This window comes from Oncorhynchus mykiss, chromosome 10 (assembly GCF_013265735.2).
Source record: "Oncorhynchus mykiss isolate Arlee chromosome 10, USDA_OmykA_1.1, whole genome shotgun sequence".
Taxonomy (NCBI): domain Eukaryota; kingdom Metazoa; phylum Chordata; class Actinopteri; order Salmoniformes; family Salmonidae; genus Oncorhynchus; species Oncorhynchus mykiss.
Genome location: NC_048574.1, coordinates 77,561,253 through 77,583,407, shown reverse-complemented (window position 1 = coordinate 77,583,407; position 22,155 = coordinate 77,561,253). Strand labels below are relative to the sequence as shown.

The 22,155-nt window shown below is 43.0% G+C and overlaps 1 protein-coding gene across 13 annotated transcripts in view; it reads right to left on the bottom strand.

The window, feature by feature from the left end:
- The window catches only part of LOC110534594 (fibronectin), a 272,449-nt gene that overhangs the window by 49,401 nt on the left and 200,893 nt on the right, over window positions 1–22,155 (bottom strand). For all 13 annotated transcript variants that reach the window (XM_036934025.1, XM_036934023.1, XM_036934032.1 and 10 more), the window contains one exon: window positions 5,002–5,271. In XM_036934025.1, the coding sequence (XP_036789920.1) occupies window positions 5,002–5,271 (270 nt within the window). The remainder of the gene's footprint in view (window positions 1–5,001; window positions 5,272–22,155) is intronic.

The following is a 22,155-nucleotide window of genomic DNA, read 5'->3' as shown; positions in this document are numbered from 1 at the left end:
AATGATCCAATGTTGACCTAAATGACTAATGATGATAAATACAATCCACCTGTGTGTAATCAAGTCTCCGTATCAATGCACCTGCACTGTGATAGTCTCAGAGGTCCGTTAAAAGAGCAGAGAGCATCATGAAGAACAAGGAACACACCAGGCAGGTCCGAGATACTGTTGTGAAGAAGTTTAAAGCCGGATTTGGATACAAAAGATTTCCCAAGCTTTAAACATCCCAAGGAGCACTGAGCAAGCGATAATATTGAAATGGAAGGAGTATCAGACCACTGCAAATCTACCAAGACCTGGCCGTCCCTCTAAACTTTCAGCTCATACAAGGAGAAGACTGATTAGAGATGCAGCCAAGAGGCCCATGATCACTCTGGATGAACTGCAGAGATCTACAGCTGAGGTGGGAGACTCTGTCCATAGGACAACAATCAGTCGTATATTGCACAAATCTGGCCTTTATGGAAGAGTGGCAAGAAGAAAGCCATTTCTTAAAGATATCCATAAAAAGTGTTGTTTAAAGTTTGCCACAAGCCACATGGGAGACACACCAAACATGTGGAAGAAGGTGCTCTGGTCAGATGAAACCAAAATTGAACTTTTTGGCAACAATGCAAAACGTTATGTTTGGCGTAAAAGCAACACAGCTGAACACACCATCCCCACTGTCAAACATGGTGGTGGCAGCATCATGGTTTGGGCCTGCTTTTCTTCAGCAGGGACAGGGAAGATGGTTAAAATTGATGGGAAGATGGATGGAGCCAAATACAGGACCATTCTGGAAGAAAACCTGATGGAGTCTGCAAAAGACCTGAGACTGGGACGGAGATTTGTCTTCCAACAAGACAATGATCCAAAACATAAAGCAAAATCTACAATGGAATGGTTCAAAAATAAACATATCCAGGTGCTAGAATGGCCAAGTCAAAGTCCAGACCTGAATCCAATCGAGAATCTGTGGAAAGAACTGAAAACTGCTGTTCACAAATGCTCTCCATCCAACCTCACTGAGCTCGAGCTGTTTTGCAAGGAGGAATGGGTAAAAATGTCAGTCTCTCGATGTGCAAAACTGATAGAGACATACCCCAAGCGACTTACAGCTGTAATCGCAGCAAAAGTTGGCGCTACAAAGTATTAACTTAAGGGGGCTGAATAATTTTGCACGCCCAATTTTTCAGTTTTTGATTTGTTAAAAAAAGTTTGAAATATCCAATAAATGTTGTTCCACTTCATGATTGTGTCCCACTTGTTGTTGATTCTTCACAAAAAAATACAGTTTTATATTTTTATGTTTGAAGCCTGAAATGTGGCAAAAGGTCGCAAAGTTCAAGGGGGCCGAATACTTTCGCAAGGCCCAGTATATTTTTTATTTATTTAACCTTTATTTATCCAGCTAGGCCAGTTGAGAACAAGTTCTCATTTACAACTGCGACCTGGCCAAGATAAAGCAAAGCAGTGCGACACAAACCACAGCACAGCGTTACACATGGAATAAACAAACATACAGTCAATTACACAATAGACAAATGTATATACAGTGTGTGCAAATGAGGTAAGATTAGGGAGGTAAGGCAATAAATAGGCCATAGTGGCAAAATAATTACAATTTAGCAATTAAACACTGGAGTGATAGATGTGCAAAAGATGGATGTGCAAGTAGAGATACTGGGGTGCATAGGAGGAAAAAATACAATATGGGGATGAGGTAGTTGGGTGGGCTATTTACAGATGGGCTATGTACAGGTGCAATGATATGTAAGCTGCTCTGACAGCTGGTGCTTAAAGTTAGAGAGGGAGATATGAGTCTCCAGCTTCAGTGACTTTTGCAGTTCGTTCCAGTCATTGGCAGCAGAGAACTGGAAGGAAAGGTGGCCAAAGGAGGAATTGGCTTTGGGGGTGACCAGTGAAATATACCTGCTGGAACACGTACTACGGGTGGGTGCTGCTATGGTGACCAGTGAGCTGAGATAAGGCAGGGCTTTACCTAGAAAATACTTATACTACCCACCACTGCGACCTGTATGCTCTTATTGGCTGGCCCTCGCCTCATATTCGTCGCGAAACCCACTGGCTCCAGGTCATCTATATGGGGCTTTGGTGATAAAACGGATGGCACTGTGATAGACTGCATCCAATTGCTGAGTAGAGTGTTGGAGGCTATTTGGTAAATGACATTGCGAAGTCAAGGATCGGTAGGATAGTCAGTTTTACGAGGGTATGTTTGGCAGCATGAGTGAAGGATGCTTTGTTTGCGAAATAGGAGGCCGATTCTAGATTTAATTTTGGATTGAAGATGCTTAATATGCGTCTGGAAGGAGAGTTTACAGTCTAACCAGACACTTAGGTATTTGTAGTTATCCACGTATTCTAAGTCAGAACCGTCCAGACAGGTGATGCTAGACGGGCGGCAGGTGCGGGCAGCGATCGGTTGAAGAGCATGCATTTAGTTTTACTTGCATTTAAGAGCAGTTGGAGGCCACGGAAAGAGTGTTGTATGGCACTGAAGCTCATCTGGAGGTTAGTTAACACAGTGTCCAAAGAAGGGCCAGAAGTATACAGAATGGTGTTGTCTGCGTAGAGGTGGATCAGAGAATCACCAGCAGCAAGAGCGACATCATTGATGTATACAGAGAAAATAGTCGGCCCGAGAATTGAATAGAGACTGCCAGACGTCCAGACAACAGGCCTTCTCATTTGACACACTGAACTCTATCTGAGAAGTAGTTGGTGAACCAGGCGAGACAGTCATTTGAGAAGCCAAGGCTATTGAGTCTGCCGATAAGAATGCGGTGATTGACAGTCGAAAGCCTTGGCCAGGTCGATGAATACGGTAGCACAGTATTGTCTTTTATCGATGGCGGTTATGATGTCGTTTAGGACCTTGAGCGTGGCTGAGGTGCACCCATGACCAGCTCGGAAACCAAAATGTAATCGCAGAGAAGGTACGGTGGGATCCGAAATGCTTTGTTAACTTGGCTTTCGAAGACATTAGAGAGGCAGGGTAGGATAGATATAGGTCTGTAACAGTTTGGGTCTAGGGTGTCTCTCCTTTTGAAGAGGGGGATGGTCGCGGCAACTTTCCAATCTTTGGGGATATCAGACGATATGAAAGAGAGTTGAACAGGCTAGTAAAAGGGGTTGCAACAATTGCGGTGGATAATTTTAGAAAGAGAGGGTCCAGATTGTCTAGCCCAGCTGATTTGTAGGGGTCCAGATATTGCAGCTCTTACAGAACATCAGCTATCTGGATTTAGGTGAAGGAGAAGCTGGGGAGGCTTGGGCAAGTGCTATGGGGGGTGCGGAGTTGTTGACCGTGGTAGGGGTAGCCAGGTGGAAAGCATGGCCAGCTGTAGAAAAATGCTTATTGAAATTCTCAATCATCTCAGATATATCGGTGGTGACAATGTTTCCTAGCCTCAGAGCAGTGGGCAGCTGGGAGGAGGTGCTCTTATTCTCCATGGACTTTACACTGTCCCAGAACTTTTTGGAGTTTGTGCTACAAGATGCAAATTTCTGTTTGAAAAAGCTAGCCTTTTCTTTCCTAGCTGCCTTTGTATATTGGTCCCTAACTTCCCTGAAAAGTTGCATATCGTGGGGGCTATTCGAAAGTGTGAAAGCGTGAACTCTGATATTAGTGCTTTCGCAAAGTATTAAGACCCCTTAACTTTTCCACACTCTGTGACGTTACAGCCTTTTTCTAAAATGTTTTAAATAATTTTCCCCCCCTTGTCAATACTCCATAGTGACAAAACATTTGTATTTTTTTTATATTGCAAATTTGATTTAAAAAACAACTGAAACATCACATTTACATTAATACTCAGACCCTTTACTCATTACTTTGTTGAAGCAGCTTTGGAAGCGATTACATCCGTGAGTCTTCTTGGGTATGACGCTACAAGCTTGGCATACCTGTATTTGGGAAGTTAATCCCATTCTTTTTCGATCTTCTCAAGCTCTGTCAGGTTGGATGGGGGCGTCAAAGCACAGATATTGTCAGGTCTTTCCAGAGATGTTTGATCGGGTTCAAGTTCGGGCCCTGGCTGGGCCACTCAAGGACATTCACAGTCTTGTCCCGAAGCCAATCCTGAATTGTCTTGTCTGTGTGCTTAGGGTCATTGTCCTGTTGGAAGGTGAACCTTCCACCCAGTCTGAGGTCCTGAGCGCTCTGGGGCAGGTTTTCATCAAGGATCTTTCTGTACTTTGCTCCGTTAATCTCTTCCTCGATCATGACTAGTCTCCCAGTCCCTGCCGCTGAAAAATATCCCCACAGCATGATGCTGCCACCAACATGCTTCACCGTAGGGATGGTGCCAGGTTTCCTACATACGTGACGATTCACATTCAGGCCAAAGAGTTCAATCTTGGTTTCATCAGACCAGATAATCTTGTTTCTCATGGTCTGAGAGTCCTTTAGGTGGCTCTTGGCAAACTCCAAATGGGCTTTCATTAGCCTTTTACTGAGTAACAGTTTCCGTCTGGACAATCTAACATAAAGGCCTGATTGGTGGAGTGATGCAGGGCTGGTTGTCCTTCTGGAAGGTTCTTCCATTCCACAGAGGAACTCTGGAGCTCTGTCAGAGTGACCATCGGTTTCTCGGTCACTTACCTGACTAAGGCCCTTCTCCCCTGATTGCTCAGTTTTGGCCAGCTCTAGGAAGAGTTTTGGTGGTAACAAACTTCTTCCATTTAAGAATGATGGAAGCCACTGTGTTCTTGGGGACCTTCCGTCCACCAAATGGCTTGGTGGCTTTGCTCTGACATGCACTGTCACCTGTGGGACCTTATATAGACAGGTGTGTGCCTTTCCAAATCATGTCCAATCAATTGAATTTACCACAGGTGCACTACAATCAAGTTGTAGAAACATATCAAGGAGGACCAATGGAAATAGGATGCACAACTTTTATTGATTTCACTACCAAACTGCATTTTGAGATCTGGGGAATTCACATATAGTCATTTTGATAACCAGACCTAATACTTAAGTAGGGTAGTTACCTGTGGTGAGGGTCGTTAACACCAGTTGACTTTGCTTTCCATTTTCAAGCACAGTGCAGACAGTGACCGAGTACTCAGTAGCAGGTTTCAGGTCAGAGAGAGTGATGCTGTGTGAAGATGTGGTAGTGATGTGTGGTTTTATCCCTGGACAGCGGTAGGAGATCTGGTAATGATGTTGGGTTTGGTCCAATCCTGGTGGCTGGCTCCAGCTAACAGCAGCTGATGTGGTGTCCACTGAGTCAACAGTCAGCTGGTCTGGAGCAGGAAGTACTAAGGGAAAATAAAGACATTATTGTCAGGGTTACAGTTTAACTCCAGATATACACTGAGTGTACAAAACATTAAGGATACCTGCTCTTTCCATGACATAGACAGACCAGGTGAATCCAGATGAAAGCTATGATCCTTTTTGATGTCACTCGTTAAATATACTTTCTGTCTTGAATGAGCAAGACAGAAATATTTAAGTGCCTTTAAACAGGGTATGGTAGGTGCCAGGAGCATAAGTTTGGGTCAAGAACTGCAACGCTGCTGGGTTTTTCACACTCCACAGTTTCAAGTGTGTATCAAGAATGTTCCACCACCCAAAGAATATCCAGCCAACTTGACACAACTGTAGGAAACATTGGAGTCAACATGGGCCAGCATCCCTGTGGAACGCTTTCGACACCTTGAGGAGTCTATGATCCAACAGATTGAGGCTGTTCTGGGGGCAAAATGTGTTGTACACTCAAATGTAATTCAATGTTTAATAGATGTCCCACTTAACATTTCTCAAAAATTGTATAATCAGAAAAATGTAAAACTTGTATTAAAAAAAAAGTCCTCAAGCTTTTGATGAAGACATACATACCTTCCTCTCAGATAATGTCTGAACTAGGCCTCTTTCAGCCTCCCCAGCAGTACAACATCTCTTGATTAGGCTGCTAGGTGTTTCACTAAGATTGCTGTAGTATTTTAAGATGTTCTCGCTAGGGATGTGGAGGTCACGACATTTTGTCAGCTGGTTATTGTCATGCAATCATTATGGCAATCATCCATGTTTATAGCCAGAAAGAAACTGCTAGCCATTGGCTGCTAACAGCTGACAACTGCTAACTGGCAAGCACAAAAAGTGAAGCGCTTCGGGAGTACAGACTACAAGAAATCGGCTGATCGCCCTCTAGTGGTGCAAGTAAGAACTGCTGAAAATGCAGTCAAAGACAATTATTCTGTCAAGATTATTCTGTCAAAAGAAGTATTTTTTTAGAATCGAAATTGAGGAATACTAAGACCAAATAAATGTGACGGGTAAATTATAAATCATTTAGGAAATTAATACATGTATTACAATGCTGGAAGTGAAGGCTGGAATTAAACAATTAACTATGCAAATGAGCAAAAGCTGTGTACATAAAGGAAATAGACGCCTGGCTCAAATAGAAGCCTGGCTCTGATATTTGCCTGTTGTGTCCAGGGATTTATGCAAATAAACGCCTGGGATATGATGCATAGCTTTGCAATATCTATATATTTGTTTAACGTCAATTGAATATACACCATCACAATAATCAATGATTTATGTTAGGAGGACTAAAGAAACATTATGATATGAAGACAATGTATTTCAGAAGAACAGAAGATTTGACCTACTGTATATTATCTGGCTATGTGCCATGCCATAGACTGTAGGCTTGCTCATTTAGCAGACAAGATATGAAGAGTTCTACTGTATGTTATCTGGCTATGTGCCATGCCATAGACTGTAGGCTTGCTCATTTAGCAGACAATATATGAAGAGTTCTACTGTATGTTATCTGGCAATGTGCCATGCCATAGACTGTAGGCTTACTCATTTAGCAGACAATATATGAAGAGTTCTACTGTATGTTATCTGGCTATGTGCCATGCCATAGACTGTAGGCTTGCTCATTTAGCAGACAAGATATGAAGAGTTCTACTGTATGTTATCTGGCAATGTGCCATGCCATAGACTGTAGGCTTGCTCATTTAGCAGACAATATATGAAGAGTTCTACTGTATGTTATCTGGCTATGTGCCATGCCATAGACTGTAGGCTTGCTCATTTAGCAGACAATATATGAAGAGTTCTACTGTATGTTATCTGGCTATGTGCCATGCCATAGACTGTAGGCTTGTTCATTTAGCAGACAATATATGAAGAGTTCTACTGTATGTTATCTGGCTATGTGCCATGCCATAGACTGTAGGCTTGTTCATTTAGCAGACAACATATGAAGAGTTCTACTGTATATTATCTGGCTATGTGCCATCCCATAGACTGTAGGCTTGCTCATTTAGCAGACAAGATATGAAGAGTTCTACTGTATGTTATCTGGCTATGTGCCATGCCATAGACTGTAGGCTTGCTCATTTAGCAGACAATATATGAAGAGTTCTACTGCATGTTATCTGGCTATGTGCCATGCCATAGACTGTAGGCTTGCTCATTTAGCAGACAATATATGAAGAGTTCTACTGTATGTTATCTGGCTATGTGCCATGCCATAGACTGTAGGCTTACTCATTTAGCAGACAATATATGCTTAAGTCCTGTGCGATTATTTTATATTATATACATTTATAGTAAGAAGAATATAATGGAATTTAGCTGAATAAAATAGAGAGGATATTTTTCCCAATCCAGAGCTGGTGCGCATACCAAGTGTCTATGTTGAGTGTAAAAGTGATAATTTGAAACAGGTCCTATATGCTAGATTTAAAGTTATTTGGCAACCTTAGTTTTGAATTATGGAAACCTTCAGAATGTCTTAGAAATCAAAACATATATGGGCTGCATGATAGGACTATAGGGACCGAGTGCAAGCAAAAAAGCTTCAGACTGCACACACTGTTCTCTCATCAAGTGATCATATTTTCACCCATCAAACTATTCTCAATTTAATTGTGTCTTTACTAGACTGAACAAAATTATAAAAGCAACATGTAAAGGGTTGGTCCCATGTTTCATTCGTTGGAATAAAATATCCTAGAAATGTTCCATTTGCACAAAAAGCTAATTTCTCTCAAATTTGTTTACATCCCTGTCAGTGAGTGTTTCTCCTTTGCCAAGATAATCCATCCACCTGACAGGCATGGCATTAAACAGCATGATCATTACACAGGTGCTGGGGGAAATATTGGGCCACTATAAAATGTGCAGTTTTGTCACAACACAATGCCACAGATGACTTTTGAGGGATTGTGCAATTAGCATACTGACTGCAGGAATGTCTACCAGAGATGTTGACAAATAATTGAATGTTCATATTTCATATTTCTGCGGGATTGTTTGAGACCAGCCACCAGGAGAGCTGATGAAACTGAGGAGTATTTCTGTTTGTAATAAAGCCCTTTTGTGGGAGAAAACTCATTCTGATTGGCTGGGCCTGGCTCCCATTGTGAAATGCATAGATGAGGGCCTAATTAATTTATTTCAATTGACAGATTTCCTTATATGAACTTTAACTCAGTAAAATTATATAAAATGTTGCGTTTATATTTTGCTCAGTATAATACGTCAAATCTGTTTTCAATTTCAGTAGCTGTGTGTGGGTAAAATCACAGGGGAAGCCCCCCCACTAAACAACTATTGATCAAAGTTGTAATTCTGCTAGGGACCTGTTTTCATCGCATTATGTCTCCTGTCATGTAGTGTCATGTTGTGTCTTGTTTCTGTCCTTTCCCTTCACCCTGTCTCCCTCTGCTGGTCGTTATTAGGTTACCTTTTCTCCCCCTCTTTCCCCCAGCTGTTCCTTGTCTCCTCCTAACTACCTCGTCACCCCTTTTCCCACCTGTTCCCTTTTTCCCTCTGATTAGTCCTCTATATCTCTCTCTGTTTTTGTTTCTGTCTTTGTCGGATTCTTGTTTGTGTTATTCATGCCTGAACCAGACTATCGTCATGTTTGCTGCAACCTTGTCCTGTCCTGTCGGAATCTGCCGGTCCATCTGAGCTTACGTTTGTTTTGTTATTAAAGAAGCTCTGTTTACGTTAATTCGCTTTTGGGTCCTCATTCACGCACCGTAACAGAAGAATCCGACCAAGAATGGACCCAGCGACTTCGGATCCTCTCCACTCAGCCGTCGAGATCCAGGGAGCGATGCTAGGCAGACACGAGCAGGAATTGTCTGCTGCTCGACATGCCGTTGAGACCCTGGCCACCCAAGTCTCCAACCTCACAGAACAGGTTCACCATCTCCGCCTCGATCCACCGGCCACTTCCAGGGCTTTCGAATCTCCGGAGCCCAGAATCAATAACCCGCCGTGTTACTCTGGGGAGCCCACTGAATGCCGCTCGTTCCTCACCCAGTGTGATATTGTGTTTTCTCTCCAGCCCAACACTTACTCCAGGAGCACTGCTCGTGTCGCCTACGTCATATCTCTCCTTATTGGACGGGCTCGTGAGTGGGGCACGGCAATCTGGGAGGCAAGGGCTGAGTGTACTAACCAGTATCAGGACTTTAAGGAGGAGATGATACGGGTTTTTGATCGATCTGTTTTTGGGGAGGAGGCTTCCAGGGTCCTGTCTTCCCTATGTCAAGGTAATCGATCCATAACAGACTACTCTATTGAGTTTCGCACTCTTGCTGCCTCCAGTGGCTGGAACGAGCCGGCTTTGCTCGCTCGTTTTCTGGAGGGTCTCCGCGCAGAGGTAAAGGATGAGATTCTCTCCCGGGAGGTTCCTTCCAGCGTGGATTCCTTGATTGAACTCGCTGTTCGCATTGAGCGACGGGTTGATCTTCGTCACCGAGCTCGTGGAAAGGAGCTCGCGTTCTCCGTTGCCCCCCTCTCCGCATCACTACCATCTTCCTCTGCCGGCTCGGGTGCTGAGCCTATGCAGCTGGGAGGTATCCGCATCTCGACTAAGGAGAGGGAACGGAGAATCACCAACCGCCTCTGTCTCTATTGCGGTTCTGCTGGTCATTTTGTCACTTCATGTCCAGTAAAAGCCAGAGCTCATCAGTAAGCGGAGGGCTACTGGTGAGCGCTACTACTCCTGTCTCTCCTTCAAGATCCTGCACTACCTTGTCGGTCCATCTACGCTGGACCGGTTCGTCAGCTTCCTGCAGTGCCTTAATAGACTCTGGGGCGGAGGGCTGTTTTATGGACGAGACCTGGGCTCGGGAACATGACATTCCTCTCAGACAGTTAAGGGAGTCCGGGTCCCTGCGCCCCTGCATAGATTATCGAGGGCTGAATGACATAACAGTGAAGAATCGTTATCCGCTTCCTCTTATGTCTTCAGCCTTCGAGATCCTGCAGGGAGCCAGGTTTTTCACTAAGTTGGACCTTCGTAACGCTTACCATCTCGTGCGCATCAGGGAGGGGGACGAGTGGAAGACGGCGTTTAACACTCCGTTAGGGCACTTTGAATACCGGGTTCTTCCTTTCGGCCTCGCTAACGCTCCAGCTGTCTTTCAGGCATTAGTCAATGATGTCCTGAGAGACATGCTGAACATCTTTGTTTTCGTTTACCTTGACGATATCCTGATTTTTTTCACCGTCACTCCAGATTCATGTTCAGCACGTTCGACGTGTCCTCCAGCGCCTTTTAGAGAATTGTCTTTTTGTGAAGGCTGAGAAGTGCTCTTTTCATGCCTCCTCCGTCACATTTCTCGGTTCTGTTATTTCCGCTGAAGGCATTAAGATGGATCCCGCTAAGGTCCAAGCTGTCATTGATTGGCCCGTCCCTAAGTCACGCGTCGAGCTGCAGCGCTTTCTCGGCTTCGCGAACTTCTATCGTCGTTTCATCCGTAATTTCGGTCAGGTGGCAGCTCCTCTCACAGCCCTTACTTCTGTCAAGACGTGCTTTAAGTGGTCCGTTTCCGCCCAGGGAGCTTTTGATCTCCTCAAGAATCGTTTTACATCCGCACCTATCCTTGTTACACCTGACGTCACTAGACAGTTCGTTGTCGAGGTTGACGCGTCAGAGGTGGGCGTGGGAGCCATTCTTTCTCAGCGCTCCCTCTCTGACGACAAGGTCCACCCTTGCGCGTATTTTTCTCATCGCCTGTCGCCGTCGGAACGTAACTATGATGTGGGAAACCGCGAACTGCTCGCCATCCGCTTAGCCCTAGGCGAATGGCGACAGTGGTTGGAGGGGGCGACCGTTCCTTTTGTCGTTTGGACTGACCATAGGAACCTTGAGTACATCCGTTCTGCCAAACGACTTAATGCGCGTCAGGCGCGCTGGGCGCTGTTTTTCGCTCGTTTCGAGTTTGTGATTTCTTATCGTCCGGGCTCTAAGAACACCAAGCCTGATGCTTTATCTCGTCTCTTCAGTTCTTCAGTAGCCTCCACTGACCCCGAGGGGATTCTCCCTGAGGGGCGTGTTGTCGGGTTGACTGTCTGGGGAATTGAGAGGCAGGTAAAGCAAGCACTCACTCAAACTCCGTCGCCGCGCGCTTGTCCTAGGAACCTTCTTTTCGTTCCCGTTCCTACTCGTCTGGCCGTTCTTCAGTGGGCTCACTCTGCCAAGTTAGCCGGCCACCCTGGCGTTCGGGGTACGCTTGCTTCCATTCGCCAGTGTTTTTGGTGGCCCACCCGGGAGCATGACACGCGTCGCTTCGTGGCTGCTTGTTCGGTCTGCGCGCAGACTAAGTCCGGTAACTCCCCTCCTGCCGGCCGTCTCAGGCCGCTTCCCATTCCCTCTCGACCGTGGTCTCACATCGCCTTAGATTTTGTCACCGGACTGCCTTCGTCAGCGGGGAAGACTGTTATTCTTACGGTTGTCGACAGGTTCTCTAAGGCGGCTCATTTTATTCCCCTTGCTAAGCTTCCTTCTGCTAAGGAGACGGCACAAATCATCATCGAGAATGTTTTCAGAATTCATGGCCTTCCGTCAGACGTCGTTTCGGACAGAGGTCCGCAATTCACGTCTCAATTTTGGAGGGAGTTTTGCCGTTTGATTGGGGCTTCCGTCAGTCTCTCTTCCGGCTTTCACCCCCAGTCTAACGGTCAAGCAGAACGGGCCAATCAGACTATTGGTCGCATCTTACGCAGTCTTTCTTTTCGCAACCCTGCGTCTTGGTCAGAACAGCTCCCCTGGGCAGAATACGCCCACAACTCGCTTCCTTCGTCTGCGACCGGGCTATCTCCTTTTCAGAGTAGCCTCGGGTACCAGCCTCCGCTGTTCTCATCTCAGTTCGCCGAGTCCAGCGTCCCCTCCGCTCAGGCTTTTGTCCAACGTTGCGAGCGCACCTGGAAGAGGGTCAGGTCTGCACTTTGCCGTTATAGGGCGCAGACTGTGAGGGCTGCTAATAAGCGTAGAACTAAGAGTCCTAGATATTGTCGCGGTCAGAGAGTTTGGCTCTCCACTCAGAACCTTCCCCTTAAGACCGCTTCTCGCAAGTTGACCCCGCGGTTCATTGGTCCGTTCCGTATTTCTCAGATCATTAATCCTGTCGCAGTTCGACTTCTTCTTCCGCGATATCTTCGTCGCATCCACCCGGTCTTCCATGTCTCCTGTGTCAAGCCCGTTCTTCGCGCCCCCGCTCGTCTTCCCCCCCCCCCCCCCCCCCATCCTTGTCGAGGGCGCACCCATCTACAGGGTCCGTAGGATTTTGGACATGCGTCCTCGGGGCCGTGGTCATCAGTACCTAGTAGATTGGGAGGGGTACGGTCCTGAGGAGAGGAGTTGGGTTCCCTCTCGGGACGTGCTGGACCGTGCGCTGATCGAGGATTTCCTCCGTTGCCGCCAGGTTTCCTCCTCGAGTGCGCCAGGAGGCGCTCGGTGAGTGGGGGGGTACTGTCATGTAGTGTCATGTTGTGTCTTGTTTCTGTCCTTTCCCTTCACCCTGTCTCCCTCTGCTGGTCGTTATTAGGTTACCTTTTCTCCCCCTCTTTCCCCCAGCTGTTCCTTGTCTCCTCCTAACTACCTCGTCACCCCTTTTCCCACCTGTTCCCTTTTTCCCTCTGATTAGTCCTCTATATCTCTCTCTGTTTTTGTTTCTGTCTTTGTCGGATTCTTGTTTGTGTTATTCATGCCTGAACCAGACTATCGTCATGTTTGCTGCAACCTTGTCCTGTCCTGTCGGAATCTGCCGGTCCATCTGAGCCTACGTTTGTTTTGTTATTAAAGAAGCTCTGTTTACGTTAATTCGCTTTTGGGTCCTCATTCACGCACCGTAACAGTCTCCAGTCAATAACCTGTACAGTGTTTGTGTTTTCACCTGTGTTCCCATTTAATTAGCATCTAAATTAATAATTAAACCAATTTCCGTAGTTCTGAAACATAAGTAAGGCTCAGGTTTTTGCAGATGCAACGAGTTTACGAATGGTGATATGATACGAGGTCATGGTTCATAAGTTGACTGTTTATAGATGTGATAGGTAAAGACCTTGAAGAGTTTAATTCGGGAGATGGTAACTCTTTAAAGAACCGCTCTCGTGGTGCCCCAAATCCAAATAAAGTTAAGTGTTACATGATTCATTTTAGTACATAGTTCATTGATTAGTTTAACATTAATCTGAGGACTGTTATTTAAAGTCACTACACTGTCCATGGTCCTGATTTGATGATGTTGAAAGGTCATGTAACTGTCTGTTACTGTTACATGCAATATGCCGCAACAGCCCTATTTCTACCTTAACATTTTAGTTCACCTCATTTTCAAAAATATTTATCACTTAAACATTTAATCAAATGTTTATAGCCTTAAGGGTGGAACAGTAGAATAAAGCCAGGGCTTCAGATATGGGAGAAAAAAACACACACACACAAAAACAGATCACTAACAACAAAACAAAAATGTTATTTGTAAAGTAACAAAATCTCTCCAGTTACTGGTAAAGAGATATCTCTGTAGTTACTGGTAAAGAGATATCTCTGTAGTTACTGGTAAAGAGATATCTCTGTAGTTACTGGTAAAGAGATATCTCTGTAGTTACTGGTAAAGAGATATCTCTGTAGTTACTGGTAAAGAGATATCTCTGTAGTTACTGGTAAAGAGATATCTCTGTAGTTACTGGTAAAGAGATACCTCTAGTTACTGGTAAAGAGATATCTCTGTAGTTACTGGTAAAGAGATACCTCTAGTTACTGGTAAAGAGATACCTCTGTAGTTAATGGTAAAGAGATATCTCTGTAGTTACTGGTAAAGAGATATCTCTGTAGTTACTGGTAAAGAGATATCTCTGTAGTTACTGTTAAAGAGATACCTCTAGTTACTGGTAAAGAGATATCTCTGTAGTTACTGGTAAAGAGATACCTCTAGTTACTGGTAAAGAGATACCTCTGTAGTTAATGGTAAAGAGATATCTCTGTAGTTAATGGTAAAGAGATATCTCTCTAGTTACTGGTAAAGAGATATCTCTGTAGTTAATGGTAAAGAGATATCTCTGTAGTTACTGGTAAAGAGATATCTCTGTAGTTACTGGTAAAGAGATATCTCTGTAGTTACTAGTAAAGAGATACCTCTAGTTACTGGTAAAGAGATATCTCTGTAGTTACTGGTAAAGAGATATCTCTGTAGTTACTGGTAAAGAGATATCTCTGTAGTTACTGGTAAAGAGATATCTCTGTAGTTACTGGTAAAGAGATATCTCTGTAGTTACTGGTAAAGAGATATCTCTCTAGTTACTGGTAAAGAGATATCTCTGTAGTTACTGGTAAAGAGATACCTCTAGTTACTGGTAAAGAGATACCTCTGTAGTTAATGGTAAAGAGATATCTCTGTAGTTACTGGTAAAGAGATATCTCTGTAGTTACTGGTAAAGAGATATCTCTGTAGTTACTGGTAAAGAGATACCTCTAGTTACTGGTAAAGAGATATCTCTGTAGTTACTGGTAAAGAGATACCTCTAGTTACTGGTAAAGAGATACCTCTGTAGTTAATGGTAAAGAGATATCTCTGTAGTTAATGGTAAAGAGATATCTCTCTAGTTACTGGTAAAGAGATATCTCTGTAGTTAATGGTAAAGAGATATCTCTGTAGTTACTGGTAAAGAGATATCTCTGTAGTTACTGGTAAAGAGATATCTCTGTAGTTACTAGTAAAGAGATACCTCTAGTTACTGGTAAAGAGATATCTCTGTAGTTACTGGTAAAGAGATATCTCTGTAGTTAATGGTAAAGAGATATCTCTGTAGTTACTGGTAAAGAGATATCTCTGTAGTTACTGGTAAAGAGATACCTCTAGTTACTGGTAAAGAGATACCTCTAGTTACTGGTAAAGAGATATCTCTGTAGTTACTGGTAAAGAGATATCTCTGTAGTTACTGGTAAAGAGATATCTCTGTAGTTACTGGTAAAGAGATATCTCTGTAGTTACTGGTAAAGAGATATCTCTGTAGTTACTGGTAAAGAGATATCTCTGTAGTTACTGGTAAAGAGATATCTCTGTAGTTACTGGTAAAGAGATACCTCTAGTTACTGGTAAAGAGATACCTCTGTAGTTAATGGTAAAGAGATATCTCTGTAGTTACTGGTAAAGAGATATCTCTGTAGTTACTGGTAAAGAGATATCTCTGTAGTTACTGTTAAAGAGATACCTCTAGTTACTGGTAAAGAGATATCTCTGTAGTTACTGGTAAAGAGATACCTCTAGTTACTGGTAAAGAGATACCTCTGTAGTTAATGGTAAAGAGATATCTCTGTAGTTAATGGTAAAGAGATATCTCTCTAGTTACTGGTAAAGAGATATCTCTGTAGTTAATGGTAAAGAGATATCTCTGTAGTTACTAGTAAAGAGATACCTCTAGTTACTGGTAAAGAGATATCTCTGTAGTTACTGGTAAAGAGATATCTCTGTAGTTACTAGTAAAGAGATACCTCTAGTTACTGGTAAAGAGATATCTCTGTAGTTACTGGTAAAGAGATATCTCTGTAGTTACTGGTAAAGAGATATCTCTGTAGTTACTGGTAAAGAGATATCTCTGTAGTTACTGGTAAAGAGATATCTCTGTAGTTACTGGTAAAGAGATATCTCTCTAGTTACTGGTAAAGAGATATCTCTGTAGTTACTGGTAAAGAGATACCTCTAGTTACTGGTAAAGAGATACCTCTGTAGTTAATGGTAAAGAGATATCTCTGTAGTTACTGGTAAAGAGATATCTCTGTAGTTACTGGTAAAGAGATATCTCTGTAGTTACTGGTAAAGAGATACCTCTAGTTACTGGTAAAGAGATATCTCTGTAGTTACTGGTAAAGAGATACCTCTAGTTACTGGTAAAGAGATACCTCTGTAGTTAATGGTAAAGAGATATCTCTGTAGTTAATGGTAAAGAGATATCTCTCTAGTTACTGGTAAAGAGATATCTCTGTAGTTAATGGTAAAGAGATATCTCTGTAGTTACTGGTAAAGAGATATCTCTGTAGTTACTGGTAAAGAGATATCTCTGTAGTTACTAGTAAAGAGATACCTCTAGTTACTGGTAAAGAGATATCTCTGTAGTTACTGGTAAAGAGATATCTCTGTAGTTAATGGTAAAGAGATATCTCTGTAGTTACTGGTAAAGAGATATCTCTGTAGTTACTGGTAAAGAGATACCTCTAGTTACTGGTAAAGAGATACCTCTAGTTACTGGTAAAGAGATATCTCTGTAGTTACTGGTAAAGAGATATCTCTGTAGTTACTGGTAAAGAGATATCTCTGTAGTTACTGGTAAAGAGATATCTCTGTAGTTACTGGTAAAGAGATATCTCTGTAGTTACTGGTAAAGAGATATCTCTGTAGTTACTGGTAAAGAGATATCTCTGTAGTTACTGGTAAAGAGATATCTCTGTAGTTACTGGTAAAGAGATATCTCTCTAGTTACTGGTAAAGAGATATCTCTGTAGTTACTGGTAAAGAGATATCTCTGTAGTTACTGGTAAAGAGATACCTCTAGTTACTGGTAAAGAGATATCTCTGTAGTTACTGGTAAAGAGATACCTCTAGTTACTGGTAAAGAGATACCTCTAGTTACTGGTAAAGAGATATCTCTGTAGTTACTGGTAAAGAGATATCTCTGTAGTTAATGGTAAAGAGATATCTCTGTAGTTACTGGTAAAGAGATATCTCTGTAGTTACTGGTAAAGAGATACCTCTAGTTACTGGTAAAGAGATACCTCTAGTTACTGGTAAAGAGATGATGAGCTGTAATTGGGGGAGGATCTCTTACTAGTGCAGATTGTTGTAGAGACAGGTTCACTCTGTTCCCCATTGCTCAGTACAGTTGCAACACTAACAGTGTACTCAGTGCCAGGCTGCAGGTTTGAGAAGGTTTTGTGGCAGTCGTCAGTAACGGCTGTGAGGGGGATGCAGTTGGATATGAAGAAGCGCTGTGGGACTTTCTCCATCCCTTCAGCCTTGGACCAGTGGAGAGTGAAGGAGGTCTCTTCCAAATGGTCTACCTTTAAATCTCTGGGTGTGACCACTGGAACAAAAACCAAGATTAGTTTAGAATAGAGGATGTGCTGTTTTTGACAGAGAGTCCAAATATGTCTCTAGTAATGAATGACTGATGTAGTCTGGATAAAAACACAAGTTAGCCTACTGTACCTGTGGATAGGGATGCTGAGACCTACTGTACCTGTGGATAGGGATGCTGAGATCTACTGTACCTGCGGATAGGGATGCTGAGACCTACTGTACCTGTGGATAGGGATGCTGAGACCTACTGTACCTTTGGATAGAGATGCTGAGACCTATTGTACCTGTGGATAGGGATGCTGAGACCTACTGTACCTGTGGATAGGGATGCTGAGACCTACTGTACCTGTGAATAGGGATGCTGAGACCTACTGTACCTGTGAATAGGGATGCTGAGACCTACTGTACCTGTGGATAGGGATGCTGAGACCTACTGTACCTGTGGATAGGGATGCTGAGACCTACTGTACCTGTGGATAGGGATGCTGAGACCTACTGTACCTGTGGATAGGGATGCTGAGACCTACTGTACCTGTGGATAGGGATGCTGAGACCTACTGTACCTGTAGATAGGGATGCTGAGGCCTACTGTACCTGTAGATAGGGATGCTGACACCCATCTGCTTTGTCTTCCATCTTCTCCCTCTGTAGCCATGTTGAACTGGTACTTTTCATCAGGTTTGAGACTGCTTATTTCAAGATGATGCACATCTTTCACTCTTGTTGAGCTTGTTTCACCGTCACACCCCCATGTCACTCTGAATGTCTGTGGTCCTGTCAGCCCTTGAGGAGAACTCCAGCTCAGAGACACAGAATCTAATGTCAGCAACAGGACCTGGATGTCACCAGGAGGGGGCAGCACTGGTGAAGGAATAATGAGAGAGATAAACAGACTTTATTGAAAATAAAATTACTAAACCAAATGTGTATTATTCATCCCAGCAGTAAAGGGACAACAATTGATATCTTAGTAAATGTATCCTCTTAAATGTAGATTTAAATTAAATACTATAGTTTGAGTCAGTTTATTCTGTGTTTCCATACCTACCATCATCTGAGGACTGCATTGTGTGCTGGTCGCCATCACAACTCTTAAAGTGTGAGAACAAAATAAGAATGAGTCATTTCTATAACAACATAGAAATAGTTATTTTGCTAAATGTACAACAGATATTTTAAAGTCAAGATACATCAACTGCTTTTGACCTACTGGTAACCTACAAAACAATGGAAACACTAGAGTAAATGAGGGATACAAAGTATATACACACAGGTGTGGTTCCTGAGTTAATTAAGCCATTAAAACATCCCATCATGCATTGGGTCATGTATAACTACTTCCAGTTGCCCATTATTTTGGCTAACAGGGCTAGAAGAGATCTCAGTGACTCTGAAAGGGGGCTCTCAAAAGGAGCGTAAGGGCTTTAAAGGGTGTGTCTGTCTCCAGATCTCAAACCAATGAAACACTTATAGGAGACTCTGGAGCCGCGCCTGAGGCAGCGTTTTACACCACAATCAAAAAAACACCAAATGATGGAATTTCTCTTGGAAGAAAAGTGTTGCATCCCTCCAATAGAGTTCCAGACACTTGTAGAATGTATTACAAGGTGTATTGAAGCTGTTCTGGCTCATGGTGGCTCCTTGTTAAGATACTTTATTTGGTCAGATACCTGTATATTATTTCACAGCATTCCCACTTATACGGGCACTGAAGTTCTCCTGAATGTTTTGCAACGGTGAAGGAGAGTGTGCCAGGAAACAAGCACAATTGCAGGTTTCATTGTATTCTAAAAAACATAATGTTAGGATAAAACACTGACGGTGTGGTCACACATTGCAACAATAGTTCTGTTGATACGGTACCTGACCTCACTTTTCAGCACCTCAGAACTGTACTGTACAACCCTTAGTAACGAAACAAGATAAAACAGTAGCTACCTGTCTTGTAATGGTAACCTAGGCTATCTTGTAATGGTAACCTAGGCTATCTTGTAATGGTAACCTAGGCTATCTTGTAATGGTAACCTAGGCTATCTTGTAATGGTAACCTAGGCTATCTTGTAATGGTAACCTAGGCTGTCTTGTAATGATAACCTAGGCTATCTTGTAATGGTAACCTAGGCTATCTTGTAATGGTAACCTAGGCTATCTTGTAATGATAGCCAAAGATTATATAAATCAATTATAGTCGTTATGTAATTAGGTTATTTCGTTGTATTTTTCATGTCGTCATCTTTTAGGAAATGTTGTAGTATTCTATCAGAAAAAGGACATGTATGACTGAGCTAGTTTGAGCTAGTACAATGGTGGACACTTGAACAGGATTTGAACTTCTCTATCAAACATTTTTTAACATTTAGAAATGTTGTGATTTTTCTCTATTTAACCTAACAGGGTAGACATGTATGAGTGGGACATACAGATATGAGTGGGACATACAGATATGAGTGGGACATACAGTGGAACATACAGATATGAGTGGGACATACAGATATGAGTGGGACATACAGTGGGACATACAGATATGAGTGGGACATACAGTGGAACATACAGATATGAGTGGGACATACAGATATGAGTGGGACATACAGATATGATTGGGACATACAGTGGGACATACAGATATGAGTGGGACATACAGATATGAGTGGGACATACAGTGGGACATACAGATATGAGTGGGACATACAGTGGGACATACAGATATGAGTGGGACATACAGATATGAGTGGGACATACAGTGGAACATACACATATGAGTGGGACATACAGATATGAGTGGGACATACAGTGGGACATACAGATATGAGTGGGACATACAGTGGAACATGCAGATATGAGTGGGACATACAGATATGATTGGGACATACAGTGGGACATACAGATATGAGTGGGACATACAGATATGAGTGGGACATACAGTGGGACATACAGATTTGAACTTCTCTATCAAACATTTTTTAACATTTAGAAATGTTGTGATTTTTCTCTATTTAACCTAACAGGGTAGACATGTATGAGTGGGACATACAGATATGAGTGGGACATACAGATATGAGTGGGACATACAGTGGAACATACAGATATGAGTGGGACATACAGATATGAGTGGGACATACAGTGGGACATACAGATATGAGTGGGACATACAGTGGGACATACAGATATGAGTGGGACATACAGTGGAACATACAGATATGAGTGGGACATACAGATATGAGTGGGACATACAGATATGATTGGGACATACAGTGGGACATACAGATATGAGTGGGACATACAGATATGAGTGGGACATACAGTGGGACATACAGATATGAGTGGGACATACAGTGGGACATACAGATATGAGTGGGACATACAGATATGAGTGGGACATACAGTGGAACATACACATATGAGTGGGACATACAGATATGAGTGGGACATACAGTGGGACATACAGATATGAGTGGGACATACAGTGGAACATGCAGATATGAGTGGGACATACAGATATGATTGGGACATACAGTGGGACATACAGATATGAGTGGGACATACAGATATGAGTGGGACATACAGTGGGACATACAGATATGAGTGGGACATACAGTGGGACATACAGATATGAGTGGGACATACAGATATGAGTGGGACATACAGTGGGACATACAGATATGAGTGGGACATACAGTGGGACATACAGATATGAGTGGGACATACAGTGGGACATACAGATATGAGTGGGACATACAGATATGAGTGGGACATACAGTGGAACATACACATATGAGTGGGACATACAGATATGAGTGGGACATACAGTGGGACATACAGATATGAGTGGGACATACAGTGGAACATGCAGATATGAGTGGGACATACAGATATGATTGGGACATACAGTGGGACATACAGATATGAGTGGGACATACAGATATGAGTGGGACATACAGTGGGACATACAGATTTGAACTTCTCTATCAAACATTTTTTAACATTTAGAAATGTTGTGATTTTTCTCTATTTAACCTAACAGGGTAGACATGTATGAGTGGGACATACAGATATGAGTGGGACATACAGATATGAGTGGGACATACAGTGGAACATACAGATATGAGTGGGACATACAGATATGAGTGGGACATACAGTGGGACATACAGATATGAGTGGGACATACAGTGGGACATACAGATATGAGTGGGACATACAGTGGAACATACAGATATGAGTGGGACATACAGATATGAGTGGGACATACAGATATGATTGGGACATACAGTGGGACATACAGATATGAGTGGGACATACAGATATGAGTGGGACATACAGTGGGACATACAGATATGAGTGGGACATACAGTGGGACATACAGATATGAGTGGGACATACAGATATGAGTGGGACATACAGTGGAACATACACATATGAGTGGGACATACAGATATGAGTGGGACATACAGTGGGACATACAGATATGAGTGGGACATACAGTGGAACATGCAGATATGAGTGGGACATACAGATATGATTGGGACATACAGTGGGACATACAGATATGAGTGGGACATACAGATATGAGTGGGACATACAGTGGGACATACAGATATGAGTGGGACATACAGTGGGACATACAGATATGAGTGGGACATACAGATATGAGTGGGACATACAGTGGGACATACAGATATGAGTGGGACATACAGTGGGACATACAGATATGAGTGGGACATACAGATGTGAGTGGGACATACAGATATGAGTGGGACATACAGTGGGACATACAGATATGAGTGGGACATACAGTGGGACAT